Here is a 24,081-nt window from a genome sequence, read left to right as displayed (position 1 = left end):
GAAATAGGGTGAAGAAATGCACAGAAATTGATGCTTTTCATACAACTGCCAACTCTTTTTCTTTTTTTGTTGTTTTTACTTTTAAATCACATTTCCCTTTTCTGTTCAATCACTGCTTGGATACTTTTGGCCAAAAACTATTGGGTTAGGACTAGAAAGATATCAAAGCTTGAGTTGAAGTAGTCTTTTATGTACCTTTGAATTAGTTTTCAATGTTTCTACATCACAAAGGTGATAAGTCCCTCGCCAGTACCCCACGTTTTGTGACCTGTTATAGTTCAACTTTTATTTATTTTTTTCATTCAACATTTCAAAACAAATTTTTGAATGAATTTTTTGAATGACAAAGAAGCAGAAAGAGGTAAAGTCTTATGTCACCTGCCCTTTTTCCACTTAGCCATTAATACAAAGTATACACAAGATTTCCAACAAAATACTCAATCAGGCTAAAACAGCTACCAATCAAGGTCCCAGTAAATCACTAAAACACTGTTATGAGTCTTCACCTTTATCTTATGATATATGTCTCATTTCTATTGTGATGTTAGTGGTCTCTTCCAGAATGATCCCATCAATTGGGTACAAGGAGGGTCACAGAATGGTTTAATAAGTATAAAAGTATTTACTCTTTGGCCTTGACCCCAACTAATCTCAAAATAGTTTAAACTCTTCCACCACCATCAAAACATCAAATTAGAGAATATTTTTCAGAGTTCCTGTAGAGTTTAAAGAATTTACATAATAAATCCAAAAGATTCTGGCAACATGTGCTAGCTCAACATCTTAATGAGAAAATATGTTGATTTTTTTTCCTTGAAGTTCTCACTTATCTTTATACCCCGAGAGCTACATAGGGAGACAATGTTTTATATGATTAGATGTTAAATAGTTCCAGAACAGCTGATGTAAGGAAAAAAAACAAAACAAACCTCGTTACTTCTTGACTGAAAGTATGGAATAATAAAGCTGAGGTCTCATTTAAAGTCATTAATTAACTGTTTGGCTTCACTGTTTGAATAACTAAAACACTCCTCAGTCCATCACCACGGGCAAATATATCAAATCAATTATCAGTGGATCCACAGAAACTCTATGTGTAAAACTCTGTAAAACTCTAAACTCTGTGTGTGCTATCAGAAATCAGCTCTACAAACGCGTACATGCCGAGTGATCTATCTTATACCCTATCAGACAAACACAAACAGTTGAAACAACCAGAAATCAAAGCAGCCTTTGCCTGACCCATATAATGAAAATGGTGAAAGAACTTAAAATCTTTTGTGGGCTGAGTCTTAAAACTTCATGTCAGTATACATAAACCTACACTGTAGATACCTGTGCAGGGTCCAAGGGCAGACTGCATGTATGAGACTTGTTTTTGTGCTCACGAGCCACCAATTGTAGGCCAACCAGTCAGATATTTATTACTATTGATCTTGCTGGTCCTGGCTGGAGACTTTTGTTCAGCCGGCTCGAAGCTCTGACCTCAATTAAGTTATGAATTTCTATCTGATAGACTGGGAGTGCTTGGGGCCTGCCGTGGCCGTGCTACCACGCAGGATTAATTAGAATTAGCGGTGCTGCAAGTCGCCCTCCCCGCCTCATGGATCATGTTGTTTTAATACAAAATAGAGGCGGAGGCAGGGTGGGATGGAGTGAGTGAAGGAGACTGAGGCATGGGGGGAAGGGAGAGTGATGAGGAGAGGGGAAAGAGAGAAACAGCGAGGCAAAAAAAAAAAGTAGGAATGAGTAAAGTAAAAGCATGTGATACAAGACCACATGCTTAAAACCTGTGCTGCCTCTTCCCCCAGTCACCTCCGTTTTACGTCAGACCTACATATTCCTTTCCTTCCTGGCATTGTGTTCGTGTTTGGCTAACCTGCATCTCACCTGCCCTGCCCTCTTTGTCAACCTAATCCTCCCTCTGTCGTGTTGCCTTTCAGTAATCATAGAGTAAGTCAGACATTGTGAAAATCTACTCTGGACCATTCCTGGGCTTTATCATCTGCAGCCCCACAGCACCACAGCTTTAGCTTTTTAACTCCGCTCTCCATGAATGGGTATGACCTGTGTGCAAATGCAAATTTCCTCAGCAACCTGTGAGCTTGTTATGGGTTTGGAATTACAACACCTGGACACAGGTGACCACAGGGTTAGCAAACACTAACCCACACACACTAGTGACAATATTTCTTACATGCTTTAGTTGATACCAAAAAGAAATATGCTATAAGTTGAGACTGCAACTGTATGCACTGAAATGTCCCAATCGTTCTTTGTTTCATGTGCTTTGTCCTTTTTGATTTCTGTAATGATGAACAACTATAAAAAAATCAAAGTAATTTGCAAAAGACTTTTTTATAAGTAGTACAATGCAGTCTTGAACCTGATGTAGATTTGCAAGGGGAGAATTAAAAATCCATTCTCCAGATAAAATGTTGGAATTTACATGTCTAACCCCCCAACCCTAACATCTTAAATGTTAATTCAGACTGTTGTTCCCACCAGCTACACGTTTTTAGGAATATGCCAGACTGAGGAAGGCTGTATCCTAATCTCATCTGAGCAGTTTTGGGAGAAAAATAAGAAAGTGATGACTTTCTACTACTAATGTAGACTTTGAATAGTGGGACTTAAGTAAAATAAAAATTTAAACATACGCTATACATTTAAATAATTTCAGTACATACATACACACACACACACACGTATGCGATATATACATATACATAAATATATATATACACACACACACTCAGATGAAACTCAAAAAATTAGAATATCGAGCAAACCTTAATTTATTTCTGTAATTCAACTTAAAAATGTAAACTAACATATTATATAGACCCATTTTATGCAAAGTGAGACATTTCAAGCATTTATTTGTTATAATTCTGATGATTATGGCTTACAGCTTATGAACCCAAGAATAAAAACCTCAGAAAATTAGAATAGTGTGAAAAGGTTCAATGTTGTAGCCTCTAAGTGCCACATCTGAACTAATTAATCCAAAACACCTGCAAAGGACTCCTGAGCACTTAAAGGGGTAGTGCACCCAAAAATGTGTTTTTTGAGCTGTAAACAACACAGAATTACTTACTTGTGATGAAAACCACATATACTGTTGATAAAATTAGTACTTTTTAAATTTATTTTAAAAACGGATTTTGTGGGTTAAAAATGTCTCATAACGCCCTCTACAGGGTAAAACCAGGTTATGTTTTTCGTGACATAAAGAGGTTATCTACGTCACAAGAAAATTTAAAAAACCCCACAGCTCCTCTCTCCAGATGCAAACAGATGCATCCTCGTCTTGCAGGCATAGAAAACCACGTCCACAAACGCATATAAAGGGAGGTGTGCTTATATGATGTAGATTTGCTAGTTTCATAGAGTTTGATTAAAAATTCCTGCAATGGAACAGATTTGTGCTTTTGAGAGGTTTAAAAGTAACACTGGACTTTATTCTTCACCTGCTGATCCTCATCTGGTGACAGACAGCAGCTTAAATTGTGGCAGCAGCAACTTACAGCAGAACTTCCTGCAGCTGCCACAACCTGCCGCGAGTCTCCACAGCTTTTTAGAGCTGCTGACAGGCCAGCATAACAGCGCTAACGGCTCAGACTGATACGGTTCACGACCACCTTGTTCATGTGTAGCTGAGGAGATTCAGGAGGGGAAAAGTCTTCCACCTCAAAGACCACTCTGGTGCGTAGGAGATTATGAATCTCACTTTGCATCTTGCCAGTGAGCTGCTGTTGATTTGGGGAGCCATGTTAGCTACCGATGTTGGTCCACTGTGCTTTATTAAGTCCAGAGTCAATGCAACCGTCTACCAGGAGATTGTAGAGCGCTTCATGCTTCCTTCAGCAGAAAAGCTTTTTGGAGATGCTGACTTTATTTTAAAGCAGGACTTGGCAACTGCCCACACTACCTAAAGAACCAAAACCTGGTTCAACGACCAGGGGATTACTATGTCTGATTGACCAGCAAAGTCTCCTGACCTGAACCCTGTAGAAAATCTATGGGACATTGCCAAGAGAAAGATGAAACACACGAGACAGCGTTGAAGGCCGCTATTGAAGCATCCTGGTCTTCCTTTACACCCTAGCAGAACCACAGGCTGATAACATCCATGCCACGCTGCACTGAGGCAGTAATTCATGCAAAAAAGGCTCAAATAAAAATACTGAGTTCATATGCATGACTTTACTCTTCAGATGGTCACCATTTCAGGATTCAAAATCCTTTTGTTTTAAATTGATTTCATTGAATATTCTAATTTTTTTATATTTAAATTTTTATGCAATCTTAAGCTCTAAGACATTATCATCAAAATGATAACAAATAAAAGCTTGAAATATCTCACTTTGCATATAATGATCAGGCAGTTGAACTAAGTAGAATTACTGAAATCACTTAAGTTTGGCACAATATTCAAATGTTTTGAGTTTTACCTTTATATATATATATATATATATATATATATATATATATATATATATATATATATATAAAGTTCATTGTGGTTGTTGGAAATTATTCTAGAGAAAAAAATATGTTAAAACACAAATGAGTGAAAAAATTGTCCTGCTTGGACCAGTTTTTACTACCGTTGTGATATGATGGAATGTCCTTAGGTTAAGCTTACTCCTCATTAATGTGTTTAAATAGACTACCACAAAAATAAGTACTGTATTTAAACTTTGATTTCCATTATTATATTAAACCAGGTTTTATTGTCATCTGCTCCACAGTTGGTGCAGCCTGCCCCACTTTATCTGGGAGTATTAGCTGAGGGAGCAGGGTGACATGGTGAGGAGGAGGAGCGAGTTTAATGTACCGTACCAACACCACGACCTGAGCTACAGTTGGCAGGTGGCAGATCTGTGATCTATGTATTCAAACACATGCAGCTACCTATTGTGATGCCTTGATCCTGGATTAACTATCAAACAAGCCCTTAATGCAGGTTACCAGGGTTTGAGAACAATTCACTAAAACAATCAGTTGATTAATTTCCAACGATTTCCCTCTTCTGCCAAGCAAATAATAATACTTTTTGTTTTAACTCTCAAGTGCCCCTCCCATTTTTAATCAACAAATTAAGCACAAATCATGTTTGATCTTTATTTACTGGTTGCTCCGCAGTTGGTCGAGGTCAAGAGAGATTACTGGTTGCTCTAATAGCCTGCAAACAATTCTGTTTCACTCATAAACACACAAAACCTCACATTCTCTTTGTTTCACATTAAAGGGAATTTGGGCAAAAAAAAGCATTAAAGTATAAAAATGTCTATTAAAAGTTAATCTTTCCCAGTATAACAAATATTTTCTTTTCCTCTTTTAATACTATTCTCTTTGACTTGCCTTATCTTAAAGGATGTTCACACACTTTCTGATTGAAAGGAAAACATTTTGTAAGGTTTCACATGATGAGTTAATTTGGCATTGAAGCAGAAAAGTTAAGATTTAGCCGACTGTATTTTTCTTGCAGCCACTTTTTTTTTTTACCACGTCATAAATCTGAAACCAGTAACTCTGATGCAGAGATCCAGTTTCTGTATTATTCAGCCTCCTCCATGGCTGACTTCTCCCTGACACCTGAGAGACTGGCAGGTGGATGGCCTGAATTCATGAATCCAGTTAACGTTTGTGCACCGACTGGATGCAAAATCACATCCTCTTAAACATCTGTTGAAGCTTTCCAGCCTCTGTGTTCGTAAAAAAAGAAATAAAAAAAAGATCACTTAAATCCATCCGTTGTCTATTATTGCCTTTGTTTCTTTGTTTGCTCCATTTCAAATGATGCAGAAAGAGGAAATAAACGCATGTGTGGTGGTGAATTTAAGCAGACTCAGACAAAATGGTTGGAGGAAAATTCATTCATTTTCATTCTAACTTTACTACCTGGGCAAAGATTTGTGTTTCCTGCTTTGACTGCTGAAAACTCTTGGCACTTCGAGATATTAATTTATATTCTAATGATGGATACATAACTGTAAATGTGCTACATCTTGGGAAAAAAAGGACAAAAGCCTCCATCTATACATCAGTCCGCCTCTGCTGTCATTGTCTTGATACGGCAGTAAATCATCAGTGAATTGTTTCATAGTTATCCCACTGTTAAGTCCACCCCCTCCCTGCAAGCATTCAAAACAAAAGAGCCACACATGACCACAAAAGAGAAAGTCATTTGTGAAATGTCCTGATTATGTGGGTTGTGTAACGTAAAACAATTTGCCTGATTACTTCCAATTGATTTGTCCTCACAGTTAAAACCTCAGTGAGAACCCTGGTGAGCTGCGCAGTGTCGTGCCACTGGGCAGGGAAGAGGAGTAATTTCTCCGATGTGCAGCTGAGCCAGCTTACCGCCAAAGCTAAAGCCTGCTGGATGCAGCTAAACCTAGGGGGGCCTAAACACAAGGCTAGCTATCAGCTAACTCTGTCTGCTAAAGCTCTAAGGGATTTGTGTGGTACAAAGTGAATTAAAGGTGACCTTCTGAAAGGGATGGAGAGGATGGAAAGACAGAGGGGAAGGGCGAAAGGGATGCAGGAGATGTAACTGTTTGCTAACAGTTTACTTGAACATATCTTTGGAGCTATGCTTTAGGAACGATGAAGCTTCCACCACTCTTCCCAACATCCTCACTCAAAACCCTTTACAAACCCCAAACCAGTAATTTGTGGAAATTTTCCAAAATGCAATAAAATTCTAAAGTTTGTTAAAGTGGATCATCATCATTTCCACTTAATCTTGGGTACCTATAGATTAGCTTTACACATCATAACCCCAAAAAGTTAATAATTTAAGGATGATAAAGAACTTTCTCTGCGTAAAGTATCATCCTAAATGTAAGGATTTGAGAAAAATGTCTTCTGACTGGTTGAATTCCTGGGGGCTTTCTGGAGGACGGGGGAAGGAGTGATGGTGACTCCTAAATGCACACTAATCCTGAATTTTTTATGACAAACTTTGAGCTACATTTTTGGGCATGACATCACCTTAAATCCAGTGGTACATGTTTGAACATGACTGATCCAAGATCATCAAGTCTTTAGGGAAGTAAAAAAAAAAAAAAAAAGGTTATTATCAAAACTATCAAAACACATTTTGTTGGAGATGTTTTGGAAACAAAAACAAATATAGTCCACTCAGTAGTTGTAGTGGATCAGAGACTCTAAAACCTCTCTTACTTTCTCTCTTTTGGTGATATTTAAGGTAATAATAAATCATTTAAGTGTTCCAGATTAGCCAAAAAACACAGAAACACATGTCATGGGCTCTTTAAGCCATCTTAACTTTTATTAAAAGACACAAGCCCAAGCCAAAGGAATATAGAGTTTGACAATAGTGGGGCTCAAAACACTCATCAGGAAGGGGAAATAAAAATCCCTGACAAGTTTAAAGAATATACAACGAACACTATTCTGGACGATTCTACAATATATCCTGCTATATATACACACACACACACATATATATATATATAGATATATATATATATATATGTATATACACATGTTCTGTGGTTGGATGAATCCTGGAATCTGGATTTGCATGCCAAAGGTGAGAAACACCATCCTGGCTGTTAAACATGGTGCAAAAGCTTGTGCCCAGTGGCATTGGAGTGCATGAGTGTCTATGGCATGGATGATTCATATAAGTGTGAAGGTAAAATTGATGCAGAAGTGCATGTTGGAATTTTGGAGAGATATGCTACCTTTGAGAAAAAACTTCTTTTGGGGTAAGTAGTTATTTCAGCAGGCCTATAACTTGCACAACTTCCAACAGTGTGGCTTCATAGACTGAGGGAATATGTGTGCTTCACTGGCTTGCCTGCATTTCAGATCTGTCTGCTAGTGAAAATGTATAGAACATAATGAAGAGGAGAATAAGACAACAACATACTACTGTACAGTTCAATGTAAATTACTCCTTAAAAAACCTATGCACACAATGTGTTTTCAAACATTTCTTTCATTGAAAATCTAGAAAAACAAATATTCATGTTTTCTACAAATTAGCTACGGGTTAAAACTGTAACTGTTAACTACATACTGTTTTATGATAGATGAAAACCAGAACATAGACTTCATGTTGAAGCTTGAGAATGCTTTAACTCCTTATAGTCAGTAATGTCAAATTAAAAATTATATTCAACACATAAACAATCTGTACAATACCATATACATATTTACACCTACTTGATCTATTTTTCCCCAGCAAATCATTAGATTCTGCTTTAGAAGAACAATTACATTCAGACTGAACAGGAAGTTCTCAGAAAGGCACAGAAAAAGAAAACTGTGTCTCACCTGACTGTTTATGTCTGCTTTGTGCTGCAGTAAAAAAGACACCAGCTCCTTGTGTCCTCTGTCACAGGCCCAGTGCAGGAGAGCGCGGCCCTGCAGAAACAAGTACACAAGCACACTACACAGTAAATGGCATGCATAAAAATTTGAAAGAGACATCTAAAAGCCTGATTATGAAGACACAAATAGCATGAGATACCCAAACCTATAAAAAAAAATCCTATACACCTTCATTATATTCTCACTCTCTAAACCTCATGTATGTAGATAATTAACCTGATCTGAGTCTGTTGAAATTACACATTTCCGTTCAAAACCTTTGAACCTGAGCCCCATAACAACTTGCCGACAGAGTGAAGAGACATGTGGCCTGTGTGTCTCCATATGTGCATCAGTAGGACCAATAGGTGCTTGAAACACAGACCAAAGACTCCAGGATAAATTGAAGAATCCTGCACACAATCTGTAAAGCTTGATTAATGAGGTAGTGAGCGCAAAACATGAGCAACCCCCTTCTCCCTCTCACACACACTACTCTGCTTAGGTCTAAGATCCTTGTTCTGATACAACCACACAAGCTCATTTTTCAGTGAGGCCAATTAGGTAAAGCAAACTCTCCAAGTCCAATTCTGTTGCTTAAATCATATTGATCACAGAGGCTGCATGTTAAAACGGGTACTTATGAGTCAGGCCAGAATACCAATAAGTTGGCCTCTGTTCTTGTCGTTCTCTTCCAGGTGTTCTGCTGCTGACTGCTGGCCACATTTTCATTACATACCACAGTTTGCTGGTTCCAGTGGGATGTGGGATTGCATTATACAGTCTCTTCTTCTCACAGCTGAAATGGTTGTCTCTAGAAGCTAGGGGTAACGGATTCCATTTTCACTGTATAGTTGAATAATCATTGGAATATGAGAAAAAAAATAAATCTTTTTTTATTTATTTATCAAGTTGAACAGAGTCAAAATCAAACCTAAATAACTGAAGATGCAATAAAACTAAGTAAAACCAAGAATTTTATAGAAACTAAAACTTAAAGGCCAGATTAATATGGAGATTTTACAGACTGATTTAAGTTTAAGTTGCATGTATCTGTTGATTATTGGTTTCCTGCTTTGGTTTAGTAAAGTCTTTCTTCCAAACATTCATAAAGTAATTCTGCTTTAACAAACTCATTCAGAACTAAATACACCAGAACTGAAATTATTCTTCCCAATTTTAAGTCAAGGAAAACGGCACCAATTCTAATGTTTTTGGTGCCTTGAAACGCGAGCAGTTAAACAATTTTGAAGAAGCAAAACGTATATAATGGAGATATTTCATGTGTTTTATCTTTTAAAAAATATATATTATTAGTTTGTTTGTATTTTCTTTAAAAAAAATCTGTTTAATCTTTCCGCAAAAATCTTACATTGTTGCCAAACATAAATTTAATAGTAAACTGAAAACTCTTTTTGACATTTCCCATGAAGTTATTGGTGTACTAATTTAGTTCCAATGACTTCTTTGTCTTGCTTTTATATTATTGATTGATATGTGATTAAAAATGATTTACATCGCAAGGGATCAACTGTATGCATAACTCACAGAACAAGATTACCAGTCATTTTGCTGTTTTTTGTTTTTTTTTTCCCCCAAATCTAACACTTCAGTACAGTCAGAAATTCATAAAATATATAACACCTGTAGTGCTGTGGCCAGTATTAAAGAAAAAGTGAGACACTCTGGATTTCCTGCTAATGTGAAACTTCACCAGTGCCCTCTACTGGTCTGTCAGTACAACTACAAGACACATGATGTGAACAATGACGGTGGGGAGACAAAGCCTTCTCAGCAGTGGTCCCACAACCATCTGGCCTTTGACTGTGAACCCAGCAGCTGACTGCTTGTTTATGTGAAGAACGTCTGTAATGAAAGAAAGGCAGGAAGCGAGCCATTTGGCCCAGCTGATAATGAATTAAAGACTGATGAATGGATCTCGAGGTCAATGCATGATGATAATGACTGTTTCTACTATTTCACACTTTTCAGCCCTGAGCAGTTGTTCGTGTGTGTGTGTGTGGTCACAGAAGTCATTATGTAACAACTGCAAAAAGAGCTGCATGATATATTGCCCAGTGACCTGCATTTTTATGACACATCTTTGATTATTTTCCCCTGCCCTCCTGCACAAAGGGGTCACAGAAAAGCAGAAGTGGCAGACTGCTGGTACAGAAATTGCTAAAGGACACTTCAACAGCAGCGTTACGTATAAAAATTAAAGTGTTGTCACGGTAATGATCTCTTAAAGTAGCTTTGATTATTGCAACTCTAGCATGCAGCATCACTTTACATTTTTCTTGGCACTGTACCTCTTCATCTTTAGTATTGACATCCACTTTCTGGGCGCTGAGGGCCTTGCTGATGTGGTCGATGTTATTTTCTCTGCAGTAGTCAAAGATGTTCTTATCCTCTTCCCTTAAAGTAATACAGGAGGGGAAAAAAACAAAGAAAGAAGCACAGTCAGTTTACTTTGTATTAAACTCATTAAAACCTGTGACTGCTCTGCTGCCTTTGGTTTTATTTGGTAGGTTATTTTCTTTCTTTCTCTCGTTTTTTTTTTCTTTTTAACTTAGACTAACTGTTCAGAATATAAGCAACAAAAGGAGTCACTTCCACTGCACACTAAAAAGCAGCTGCTGTATATAACTCCAATACAACCACAATTATTTTAGGGAGCAAATAAAATGAGGAATATCTGAAAATCTGGAGAAAATTATTGCCAGAATATTTTCCTTTGCAGTTTGGGTGAACTGCTGCTTTAACTCCCTTATGGGTGTGCATAGCAAGCAAACGCCACATCACTAGAAAAACACTATTCTGTCATCAAACCCATAAATAACACATCAGCATATATCTTGCCTCACCATCTCATACTACAGCAGCAGCCACACGTGCCACATCCCTCGGGAACAGCGGCACACGCCACACAACCGGTGACACCATCCCACCTCTAATTATATCTGTGTGTCTAATCACCTCTTGGCATTGGGGACAGGAGTGAGTGCTGTGGGGGTGCAGTGATGGTAGGAGGAGAGATGTTGGGTGAGAGGGGGGGAGAGGGGCCAAAATCTCATTTAGAGCTTTACGCCTTCCCCTCCCTCTCACCCATCCCGGCCATTCAGATTAATTGAATTTAGTGCTCTATTGTCTGACAGAAACCCCACATACCTGACACTTTTACTACTCCCACGCAGTCACTCAGTCATCCCCAAAGCCAAATCCCACAGTTTCTGTCTCTGAAGCTGCTGCATGGGGCCTTACTAGTCCCAGAGTACACAGGTGGTTCCAGCCACATACAGTAGGAGCCACTGTTCGCCATTTCTTTTTATTTCTATTTTAGGATGGTGAAACTGAAAATTATAAAAACAAGAATTCTATTTAAACTAGTGATGGTATTAAAATTGTAAAAACCACAATTTCTTCAAAGCGTGGTAGTTGCTTTTAATCTCACATCAGCATATCAGGTGTTTTTTTTTTAAGATTTCCCAAAGTTTCTCCTCATATAAAGCAAAGAGGATCAATTTTGCCATATTGAAATTAAGATTCCATTCCAGTATTGTTTTTCCCTACATGGTATACTGCTTTTGGATGAATCCTGCAATCATAAATCAAATCAAAATTGTACCATAAGTTGACACAATAACACACACTCTTTACCTTAAGCACGCTGTTCCAAAACTGACACTAGAAATAGGACAATAAAGTTTCTTTAGTAGTTTGTTCTTTGATTTTCCTCTGCACTTGGTTTGTCACCTACATACTCTCTCTCCCTCATTTCTCTTGTTCCTTCCCTCCCTCCCCCTCCATCTTCTCATCAGGCCATGGCAAATTATGAATAACTCATTACACTTTTTATCACAGCTAGGTTATGTATGAGAACATTCATTTACATACTCCTGATTACTGCTGCTATGTATATTCATGAGATTCTACACTGAACCACACCCACTTTCTTGTCTGATGGCCACTGTGACCCCGAGTGTCCCTGATGTGTGGCCGCCATCCGTCTCCAGCAGCAACTAATCAATAGGCCAGCCCATCAGTCTTTTGTTGATGGTCGGACAGGGTTGGAATGACGGATGCACGGCATGTATATATAAAGCACAAGCGAGCACACACATCTTTGCGAACACACATCTTTAGTGGGCAGTTTAGAATTATATGAAAGTAAAATCCTCTAAAAGAAAAGAAAAAAAAATTAAGGCACACACAACCAAATTTGTTGTGGTGATCCTTTATAGCACAGTGAACACACATGAATCCACAAATAAAAACAAACAGGCTATAAACAAACAAATGATTAATGTGGCTCTTATAAACGACATGACATCAACAGCGCCGCAAAGCATGCTGGGAAGGTCACAGGCTACTCTGTCATCACTGGGGCACCAATGGTTTTTGTGGTTGTGTATATAGCATGTGTGTGTGAGAACGTTATGTGCACACACGTGTGTGTGTCCAGTTTGGTGTAGTGGCAGATATGTCCTTCATCCATCAGGCTTAACTGGTCACAGTGGTAGAGAATACTCATCTACCTGGTCTGAGCTTCACTGATCAACAATATGGCCACACCATCCATCAAACACACACATGCACCTTCACAATCTCTCATCGCATTCCCCGTAGGACCCTGTTCGAGGCTCATGGTGTGGTTGAGCTCCATGGAAGAACAAGAAACAATGAGAACTCAAATAATTCAGATTTGGCTTCCAGCAAAGAGTTTGGACAACAAAGCCTCCAGTGTTTATCAGAATCCTTTTTCAAGGCAGGTGAGAGAAATACAAATGCAGCATTCAAAGCCTCCTCAATCACACACTGATCAGCTCAGTAGCCCTGGGATATTGCTAATCAATCCTGCTTTGTCGATCACACACATACACACAAACAGAGGTTGAGTGAGCCGCGAGCAGTGCAATTAACTCTCAGTCTGGTTAACAGGTGCTTAACTGTTTAATATGGAGTGAGTTTGTGTGTGAGAAAGAGGAAATTGAAATGCAGCAGAGCAGTGAGTGTGAGAATACTGGTGGGTTATGCATGGCTTCGGATGAAAATCGTTGGCATGTATAGTGAAAAGTGTATGGTGGTGTGTGCACATGTGCAGAGTTGTGTGTCTGTGCCATGTTAATGCTTTGCTGGTGGAAGGTTTCCCATGGGGCATCGTTGCTGGATATCACAGAGAGGAGCATCGTTCTGGGAAGCCTGCTGTACCCACCTTACTCTGCTCTCTCCAATGTGTCTTCATCACCCCCCCTTCCTTCCTTGAATCTGCACGTAATTAAAAAGGGAAGACTCTGGACAGTTCTTCCAGAGACTACGCATACTAATCACATAGAGCCATTTAGAAAGAAAACCTGCAGGATTCACACATCTCATTTTCATCTCCAAAAGAGTTCTTTTTGCATTGAAATGAAGATGGGGGGTTTCTAAGCTTGAGTAAGTCTGCCAGGCAAAAGCAGATTGAGAATATATTTCATTAACATAAATCAGTGCTGTATGACGTTTCCAGGGCCTGACTGCAGTTACGGTCTGCTGAATATTATCAAATACAGCATCAAAATGAGAGGTTTACAATGCCAGACTTAGGATGAGTTGACCTAAGAGTTAAATAAGAGGTGATTCACAACTGCAGGAAAATGATAAGTTTTTTACCGCACCCTGTAGATGTGAGACATTCTTCAAGGTGCTTTGAAATTTGAAAAACACTAGCTGTGGAATTCATTGCAACTCAAACATCTTTTCCTGCACATGTGATGTATCAGGGAGGTTCTAGAGTGTGATTGTCTGATATAAATACCTTATCATCTCCTCCTGGTATAGACAGCTGACAGCCGCTCCTCCAAAACCCGTTCTCCTTTCTGCTCCTTGTCTTTCCTGTGAGAACAATATATCATTAAAAAAAATAATTGACTTTCACACAGCTACAAATGAAATGCAACATTTCGCATGCAGGTGTGGGACACATTCCACCAACCTAATCTGCAATGATGGTTTGCGTGAAACACCAATCTTCCTGTGGCTTAGTTTAGCAGCCTGTGTTACAACGCTCTATGAACAGATGTTTTGGCCTCTGTTTTGTATAGGCCCAATACAAAAGAGTTGGTCCCATGTATTCATCATGAATGGCTGAAACCTCCAGCCCCTCGTCCTACCTACCATCTTTACAGATGTAATGCACCGCAAGTTCCAAATGTGTAATTTTAGAGCAAATCTCTAGAGTTCTGGGCGTGACCTCAAACCTAATAAATGACTGAGAAAATGAATGCAAACAGCATAAAATGGATTGGACCTTAATTTGTGACTCTTGTTAATTTTCTGCGTTTTCATGAAATTCCATACTACATTCAGTTCAACAAAGACTATTACCCCGACTATTCTTTGCCAACCAACCTTGACTCACAAAAGAAAATCTGATTTCAGGAAATGGGGAGAGTGGGGAGAACATGACAAGAGAAGCAAAACAACCGTGCATGCACTTTTGGGACAACCTAATTCACTTCAGAAACTCAGAATATTCGCTGATGCACTGGCCCTGCTCCTCTGCAGTATAATGTAATATAAAGCCAGTGTCTGCTCAACAATTGAGAGGGGAACAGAGGTCAAATTGTGGCTATTATTCTCTGCCCTGCTTCTCTGTCTATGCACTCCTACTTACACCATTTAACTGCGCTTCCAAAAGAATAGGCACTGCCATGCTGTGGCGCTTTGTTAACACTAATACAATCAGGTTCGTTTTTTTTTTTTTTTTCTTCTTTTTTGGGGGGTGGGGGGGATAGTTGAGAGGAACATGCATTTGCAGGGCTGTCCCCTGGTATTGTGCAACCATGGCTACAGTCAGCGAGTATTGCTTCACAGAAATGTGTCAGGACTGGGTATGTGGCAGAGAGTGATGCTATTAAAAGGGACACAAAGAGGAAGAAAAGAGCTAAAAAATTAAGTTGTAGGAGAAGGAAATGGGTGATGGGGTTAAAAAAGAATAGGGGCAGGTAGCACAAAGAGGGAGAACTAGGACACAATGAAAAGTAAAAAGTGTGTGCAATCAAACAGAGTATTGAGCCATAGATCATATGTGACAGACATTTCAAATATTCTCTTGCTTTTATGATTAGAAAAAAAAAACTAATTCCATCTTTCTGGGGCTGTACTTGATTTTTATTTTTACACTTTGTTTTGTTACTTGGAACCCATTCGCCATGTTCACAGAATATACTGCACTAAAATGCATCAGCACAGTCTGCTATGTCTGACTTGTATGGTCATGACACATTCAGGTGTCCTGGTGGTTATGGTTATTTAATTTACAGCCTGCATTGCTACTATTAGGAAATATGTAATTGTTTATTACAATTTTTACAGTAACTGTTCAAAAATAAGTCACATAAATGACAAAAAAAGCTGAACTCATTATTCAGTTTCAACCACCTGCCTTCCATGTATGAAGACAGTCAGTTTCATCATTTCATCATGTGTTATAATCACTTTTCAATAAACAACCAATCGCAAAGAAGATTATCTCCCATATTTAAAGATCTACCATTTAAGGGTGGTTCACAAGTTTAAATTATTTAAGTCAGATGAGATGAGTCTTTTAACATATTTATTTTAATTTTCAGCATTTTTGGCCCATTTTATCTAATCTAGTGAAGCTAACTTATAAATCACAAATACTTCAAACACAAACACACACCAGGGCTCCAGGTTAACTTTTTTTTACGAGGAGCACAGTGGCCCCTAACTTAGATTTTTAGGAGTGCAAGCAGAAAATTTAGGGGCGCACAATGAAATCGCCTTGCATAGCAATGTCACATTTCCTCTCATTTTCACAATTCACATTTTTTTGCCGTTGACATAAAAAAACACATCTTACTGGCAGCACTAACACAAAACAAGTAGACATAGAATTTATCAAATCAAATCAGATTTGATTTTCACTTTGTAGTCGAAGCAGAACGGCAACCTTGTCACCATCATCCCCCATAGGGCATGGTATGACTTGTTTATGTAATTCCTGGCAATAAACAGCTTCAGAGACTGATACTTCTCTTCAATAATAAATTCCCCAAGACCCGCCTCTTTCCACACATAAGCCAATCACAGTGGTCGTTCGTCCCCGCTCACACGCAAATTGGCTGTCGTCTTCTTCGTTGGTGTTCGTCTTCTTTTCTAGTATTGAAGTTAGTTTGAGTCGGCAAACCAGCAGCTAATTGGCGCATTACTGTGAATTACTGGACTGAAGAGGGGAGCAGAAGTTTGTTAGCGACAAAATATATTAAATTTAAGTACTACAAGAAAAAGACCGGCAAATGTATTGGTCGCCATTGCGCAAGTAGAGGAAAAATTCACTCGCACTGTCTCACATTTTAGTCGCAAAATGCGACCATTTGGTCGCAGTCTGGAGCCTTGCACACAATCACAAAAATAATCTCTTAATCAAATTAGATAAAAACTCTCCCTTATTAGAGAAATACACCTCACCTGTAAATAAACTGAATAGGCAAATGAAACATGATATAATAACTTTGAAATATTATTTAGTCTAGCAAGTATGCAAACAGTGTAATCTTTATTAGGATATAGTATAATATTATATTTTGATCATCATTTTAAGACATTTTCCTCTTTCCTGTTATAACTAATGTGCTGGATGTACCAAAAGAGAATGGCTGAAAAAAATGGCCTTTAAATAGTTTTTCTTACAATTTCTTACAATTAATTAAAAGCTGTAGGTTAAAATATGGTAAATACAATGACTCCTAAAAGTATTTGGACACCTTAACTTAAACTGCATGGACTGCATTGAATTACAAAATGGCTCACAACTTAATTTTGAAAAATAAATTAAAAAAAAGGCACAGTACATGTATCAAGCTGAATTTTCTGCTATAAAACAAAAAGAAGACAATGAAACAACAGCTGTTTGGTTTAGAAAGTAGAGCAAAAGTATAGCATGCTTAAAATGTTTTAGTAATCAGTTTGTCTTCTCTAGCTTGGAAGATTACTTGGCAACATAGGGGTGCAGAATCAACCAAACTGTGTAGCAGCAACTGTGCTGAAAATTCATTTGTGTACTTTTTATTTCTATGTGGAAAAAGAATGTTAAGAGGTTAAACAACAAATCCTTAATAATCCCAGGCTTTAAATTACCTTTAAAATTTTTAGATAAACTATCAGACTGGAGCCCACACACTGTAATGCAGTTACATGTACCCCCAAAATACAAATATCCCTGAAAATCTCAAAGCTTTACAGCGTAGCTTTGGTGGAGGAAAAATGTTTTAGACATACTTTAGCCCCTATTGTTAAAAAAAATGCAAAAGCAGAACTGCAACTTTCCCTGCAGCGGATGTTTTTTCTATATGGGCGGTGTCATGAAAGACAGTTCTTGAAAGCCCAGCTTGAAATAAGTCTAATTTCAGTGTGTGGATCAATTGGTCCAGACACAACTCCAAGTAGCAGGCTTGTATGGCTGAAAAAAAGGAGCGGAGCTCAATCTGCTTTGAAAAGCCTCTACCAGGATGGTCCAAGCTGGCTGAGCTGTGAACCTGGTGGCTGTTTTAAAGAGTCATAGATCTAATGTCTGTAACTTTACACTTTAACTTACACTGTTATATTCAGATCTTCTGAATTTCCCAACAATAGAGCATGTCAATGATTTTTTTCTTAATTCAAAGTTGTGATACTTTCAGAGGAAACTAAAAGTGCACTTAAAGTGCAACAAGTCCCTTAAAAAATATTTTATGTTAAGGAAATATTTAACAGTATGCCAAACTAATGCCATTCATCTTTTTGAATGATGGTAAAAAACATTTTGATGGACATCATACATACAACATCTTTGTGCTCCAATAAAAATATTCTCTACAAATCCACAGACAATACCTGGTTGTTGTTGTAACTAAGTGCTTGTGCTTCTGTCCCAAAGGACTTCGTATCAATGGCAACAAAACTCTCCGGACACAGTTGCATGATATAACGCGGGAGTGTGAACAGATGTGAACAGTCATCATACTAGCTGGCCACAATACTTGTAACTTTGCTGCATTATTAATATTCTCAATATCATCTTGTATTTTTATGTTGCATGTACAACAATGAGCCTTTGTAAGCATTATAATAGTGCAACACTGACATCTACTGGCAAGGATGCTGTGGTACATTCACCATGCTCAGCAATGACAGATGGTTGTACATTTTCATAATTTTTTACCTTAATGAGGACCCTTTAGCTCAAATCTAATTATCATGATTTGTCAAATGGATGGAAGTTACCCTTAAGCAACATTTTGATACCAGGTGAAACAAAAAGACGTCAGTTTCAGAAAAGTAACTATTTATAGAAGACAATATCATGATGGAATGAATGACCTTCAGCTCTATATAATCAAATGTGACAAACCAAACAACTGCCTTAGACGGAAATATACAAGCTTTTCAAAGTAAATAAAATAATGAACATGCCAAAATATATATCAAACACCATGACTTTAAAGGTCCCATGTTATACATTTTTTTCAACAATTTCGTATGGGTGTCAGAGGTTCAACAACATTGTTTTCAAAGTGTATTACCCCAAATTCAGCCTTGGTCCTTAAATTTCGGCCATTCCAAAAGTGGCTCTGGTGAGCTCTAATGAGAACGAGCTGTTTCTGTGTCTGAACCGTTAAATGTTCAAAAGTAGTGCATGTCCACACCTTTCTCTGGGAAAAGATCTGGCTTTTGCTGGCACCTGCTCTGTGATTTTAAAGGGCAGGCTCAGTTAGCCGGGGGGGGGGGCGGTTCAACAACAGTATTTACTACCGGGGGTAGTGATTATTTCCCTTCCAGAGGTCATAAAGGGAAAGATCTCAGAGTCACCCGTTTTTAGCACACATTCGCTAAAAACTGGATGAAGCAAATGAGAGAGGAGACAGAATTTTCTCATTTTTGTGCCTCATCCACGGGCTCTGAGGACACATATGACTGTTAGAAAACCTTTACAAAGTAAATTTAGCATAATATGGAACCTTTAAATAAATAAGATATGGTTACATACTCTACCAGAAGACCCATAACAGCAATAATAAAAATAGTAATAATAAAATCTAACTTTATTAAAATTAAGAAGGTTCTTCTTACCTTCGTGCTGCCTTCGGGGTCTAACACATTGACACAAGAAATGTACTCTTGCATTGCCTGTTCTGGCACCATGTCTCCAAGCTGCTTCCAGGCTTGCCTGTTATGATGACACAATCCTTGTCACAATTTGTTGTACATCACATTTTTATACAAGCACTTACTTTGCTCTTCCTCAAAAACACAGACATGCACCTATTTTCATGCAGAGTAAATGGGAATCCTGTTACTGTTTACCATATTTGAACACGTGCAAGCTCTTCATCATGATATGGTCGCCACAACATACCATTTTCTCTGTCCTTCAAAATCGAAAAAGCCAGGTTTTGGTGTATTGCACTTTCCTACTTTGGCCTGTGAATACAAGACAAAATTGTTCAGCTGATAAAACATTTACTGGGGTTAAGAAACAGAGTATAACATACAGGTATGGGCCTGATTCACTGAAACCCCAAATACGCTACAAAATGTTGAAGATTCGGAGTAGATGGTTGTCATTTCATCTGAGGCCATACAATTCTAGTTCTTAAATCCGACTAGCATGTCATTATTCTACACTAACCTGTTTATAGCGGGCGTATAGGTAGAGCAGCTGGTCCCTGTTGGCGGTTTGAATCAAATCTCTTATACGGTCAGCAGCAGAATCAAACTCCCGCTCCAGCTCCTCTCCCTCCAGCCGGTCTCCCATGTCCATGGCACTGCAGTCAAATTTACAAAGACCCAAGTCCGAGTCCGAGTCCGAGCCCGCTCCACCGAGAGGCTCCCCTGTGTCGGGCCGGGCTGGATCTGTACCCGAGCCCGTCGCAGTGTCCGGAGAGGACGACGGTGAACCAGAAGCCATTGTTATTGTTTTCAGTGTACCGTCTCAGATTACGAGAATCGTTTATCCTCGTGAGAAATAGTAAAAGCGAACGAAAGTATCCTCCAGATGTATATTTTTAAAGTATTACCTTGTTGATCTTGCTTTTAAATCGTTATCGTTGAGATTCACGGAGTGTCGGACTTATTTCTACTGCTAGTCCATCATTGGTTCTAGTAACTAAAAGCGCCGGCTTCACTTAAAGCTAGCAAGGAAGGTTCCGGTTGCAATTAGCGTGGGTTTCGGGTTTCTTTACGCCCCCTAAGAATAAACTATCATATCACATACTAAAGAAAGACCAAAAAAAAAAAAAAAAAAAAAGATTCAATTCAATTCAAACAATATATACACACACACACACACACACACACACACACACATATATATATATATATATATATATATATATATATATATATATATGCACTGCCTCTAGCACTACATGACAGCACCTGGGTCCAAATGGACTCAAAGCAGTCTGACTATCACTGAATTATGATGTCCCACCTTGTTTGAATTTTTGCTTGTGTTGTTCTTACTCTCAAATGTAAGTCGCTTTGGATAAAAGTGTCTGCTAAATGACTGTAGAATAGAATAGAATAGAATTATTTAAAAAAAAAAGCTTTTGTTCTTTATATCTCGACTTAAAAATAGTCTTCACCATAACCAAGAAATTCAATTCTGTGATACCCTATAGCTTAATTTTACCCCCAATTGCCTTATTTTGAAGATTACAGATTTTGGGGTGTGGTGCATGGATTTTTTTCAGTTAATGTGATATCAGTGGGATTTCCATAATCCTGAAATTACAAGGAATCCAGCGATATCAAATATATCATGTAATACCTTTGATTAATTTCTGACAGTAATTTAACTGTGTGTGTTCAGGTGTCGCTCACCTCTCTCTCTGAGAAATGAATAAAATGCTGCTCAGTGCTGCCCTTTACATAAACATCTTACCCTATGTTTTTTTCCTCCCCTTTTCTGGTATCCAGACTTCACTTTCTTCAGGAAATACATGACTTTCTCCTCTGGCTGTCTGGGTGGCTGCACTCTTTGTGTTACTTGGTTAAACCAACCGGTGCGGGTGTTGACTTAACCATTTTGCACAATTTTAGATCATTAATGTTAGAGCAAAATTCAGTCTCTCATCCCCTTCATTCAGACAAACTGACTTTGATTATTATATAAATTAATTAAATATTTTAAAATGAAACACAAAGTTGTGGTTTATTGCAACATTACCACAATCTGTCCAGCAGGGGCTGCTACTAGCACATTTATTTTTATAATTTCCCAACTGTCAGGGTTTAATGAGATTACCATTAAATTAAGTCAGGTTGTCAGAATCAATACTGTGTACATTGTTTTTAGATTATCAAAAAGAAAAAAAAAGCATGCACAATACAGATAATAATGACAATAATAATTAATTAATTAATTTAATTAATTAACCACAAAATTTTAGTTCTACTAAAACATTCTTTTATTTTGAAACCTGACAATAGAATTTTGAATACAAAATGTACTACATTTGTCATTTTCATCACGTGTAAAATCAAATTCATTACAAAAAAATCCTTCCAACCACAAATAAATGTTTTTGTGTCTTCTAATAAATGCTGTCTTTCTTTAAATTAGCATTTGTTTCTTATATATTTTTTTTTATCTAAGATCTTATTAAGAACTTTAAGTTTGTCATGCAAATGGATTTCAAAATCCTTTTTTTTTTACCTAAATATTTGTCTCATAAATAAGGAATAAACTCGATTAGCCTAAAATACATAAACTGTAAGTTACAAAAAAGAAAAATGATCTGTTAGCTGTTAGATCGTATATAACTTAAGTAGTAATCTTACAGTACTAAATTATGTTTATATATATATAGTATGTTTAGTTTACAGATCTGGTGAAATCAAATAGCCTTTACAAAAAGATCTAATAATAGATGTACTAGACGCACACACACACACACACATATATATATATATATATATGTATGTGTGTGTGTGTAACATGGTCTGAACTTGTCTTACAGTATTTGGCCAAAAGTCCTGATTTACATGTGTAAACATGCAAACTTATCTTTACCACCACTTTAAAGCAGTAAATGCAGCTAGGAAATATTGGATTTACAACTTTATTTAGAATTTTTTCAATGAAAGACACTATTAGCAAATCTCATTGTCTCACTAAGAATCTTATCTTTCCCTATTAAGTAACAGTGAAGAGTAGAAAGCATCAAATAAAAACTGCTCTGATTTAGTAGCATTATGGACAATACTCATAAAAATACTCAGTCTTGTAATTGCCAGTTATTACCAACCACTTGCCTGATAACCCAAAAATGTTATTGATTCCAACTTTTTGGCCTTGGCAAGTGTTGATTCTGACTGTGTACAGTGCTGCTTCTCTTAACTTGTTTTTGTTTTTGTTTGTTTGTTTGTTTTGCCATATTTTAAAAGATCTAATAAAAAAACTCCCAACAATATAAATAAAATCTAAATTCAATTTGTTTGTTATTTACTTGCACTATAGCACTATCCTGATTTCATTAGCCAACTACATTGTGTCTTGACTTTTACTAAGCAGCATCCTACCACAGACATTTTGGTTTACACACAGCTTAAAAAGCATAAAGGATGTAATCATTGAAAGGCACTATTCAGGAGAAGGGTTAAAAAATCTAATGCCATTAGATGCATTCTGGAACACAGTGAAGACAATACATGAAGTGGAGAAAATAGGCAACAGCAGTAATGTTGCCAAGAACTAAAATGGAAAGAAAAAAAAAGAGTAAAACTGTTCACGGAGTATGCCAAGAGGCTTACAGTAACTCTGAAGGAGGAATTTATGGCAAATACTGGTTGTGTACTACTTGTGACAAACATCTGTACTGTACATATGTCTGTGCTATGAGGAGAGGTTGCAAGATGAAAGCTTTTTCTGACAAAGAAACATCTCTAGCCCTGGGAAGTTTTTGAGGGGCAAAAACAAACAAAAAAACACCAAGTCTTCCAAAAGATTTTAAGAAAATTGTTTATGGTCTGATGAAGCCAAGGATGACCTTTTTAGCAACAGTTCTCAAAGATGTGGTTGGCACAGAAAGAATGCATAAGAATTAAGCCCACAGAGAAGCAAGGCAGGGAAAGCATAATGCTTTCAGGTTTGTTCTCTTCAGCTGAAACTGGGGGTGTAGTCAAGGTGGAAGGAAACATTTCACAATATAACAATTATAGTCTAAAATTTTCAGTTGTCTTGTAAAAAGCTCAAATTGAGATGAATTTCCCAACATAACAGTTACACTCAAGCATGTATGCAAATTAACAAAATGAATGGCGTCACTAGAAGAAATGTAAAGTTTGGGGATTGACCCTCCCAGAGCTCCAATCTAAAACCAGTTGGAAGTGTGTGGGGTCAAGGTCAAGGTAACTTTATTGATACCAAAGGTTGATTCGATTTGCAGTAAAATGGAGAAGCCATCCTTCACACACACACACCCACACACACACACACACACAGACACACACACACACACACACACACACACACACACACACACACACACACACACACACACACACCAAAACAAAACACTATAAACAGGTATAGAAGGACAATACAAAATTCATGAACACAAAATGTGACACACTTGGAGCATTTTACCAAGTAAGAATGGGCAATTTTTTCCAAGTCAAGATGTGGCATGTTGAATCTTACCCAAATAAATAAATAAATAAATAAATAAATAAAAC

The 24,081-nt window shown here is 37.6% G+C and overlaps 1 protein-coding gene across 1 annotated transcript in view; it reads right to left on the bottom strand.

Moving 5' to 3' along the window:
- The window catches only part of acbd6 (acyl-CoA binding domain containing 6), a 33,517-nt gene extending 13,016 nt beyond the window's left edge, over positions 1-20,501 (bottom strand). The window contains exons 1-6 of the mRNA XM_042006989.1: positions 20,030-20,501; positions 19,757-19,821; positions 19,471-19,567; positions 14,153-14,229; positions 10,668-10,773; positions 8,320-8,409 (exon numbers count right to left, since the gene is read on the bottom strand). Coding sequence (XP_041862923.1) covers positions 8,320-8,409; positions 10,668-10,773; positions 14,153-14,229; positions 19,471-19,567; positions 19,757-19,821; positions 20,030-20,308 — 714 coding nt within the window. The 5' untranslated portion in view covers positions 20,309-20,501. The remainder of the gene's footprint in view (positions 1-8,319; positions 8,410-10,667; positions 10,774-14,152; positions 14,230-19,470; positions 19,568-19,756; positions 19,822-20,029) is intronic.
- Positions 20,502-24,081: the final 3,580 nt, after the last annotated feature.

The sequence above is a fragment of the Melanotaenia boesemani genome, chromosome 14 (genome assembly GCF_017639745.1).
Source record: "Melanotaenia boesemani isolate fMelBoe1 chromosome 14, fMelBoe1.pri, whole genome shotgun sequence".
NCBI classification, from domain to species: Eukaryota; Metazoa; Chordata; class Actinopteri; order Atheriniformes; family Melanotaeniidae; genus Melanotaenia; species Melanotaenia boesemani.
This window is presented reverse-complemented; position numbering and strand designations above follow the sequence as displayed.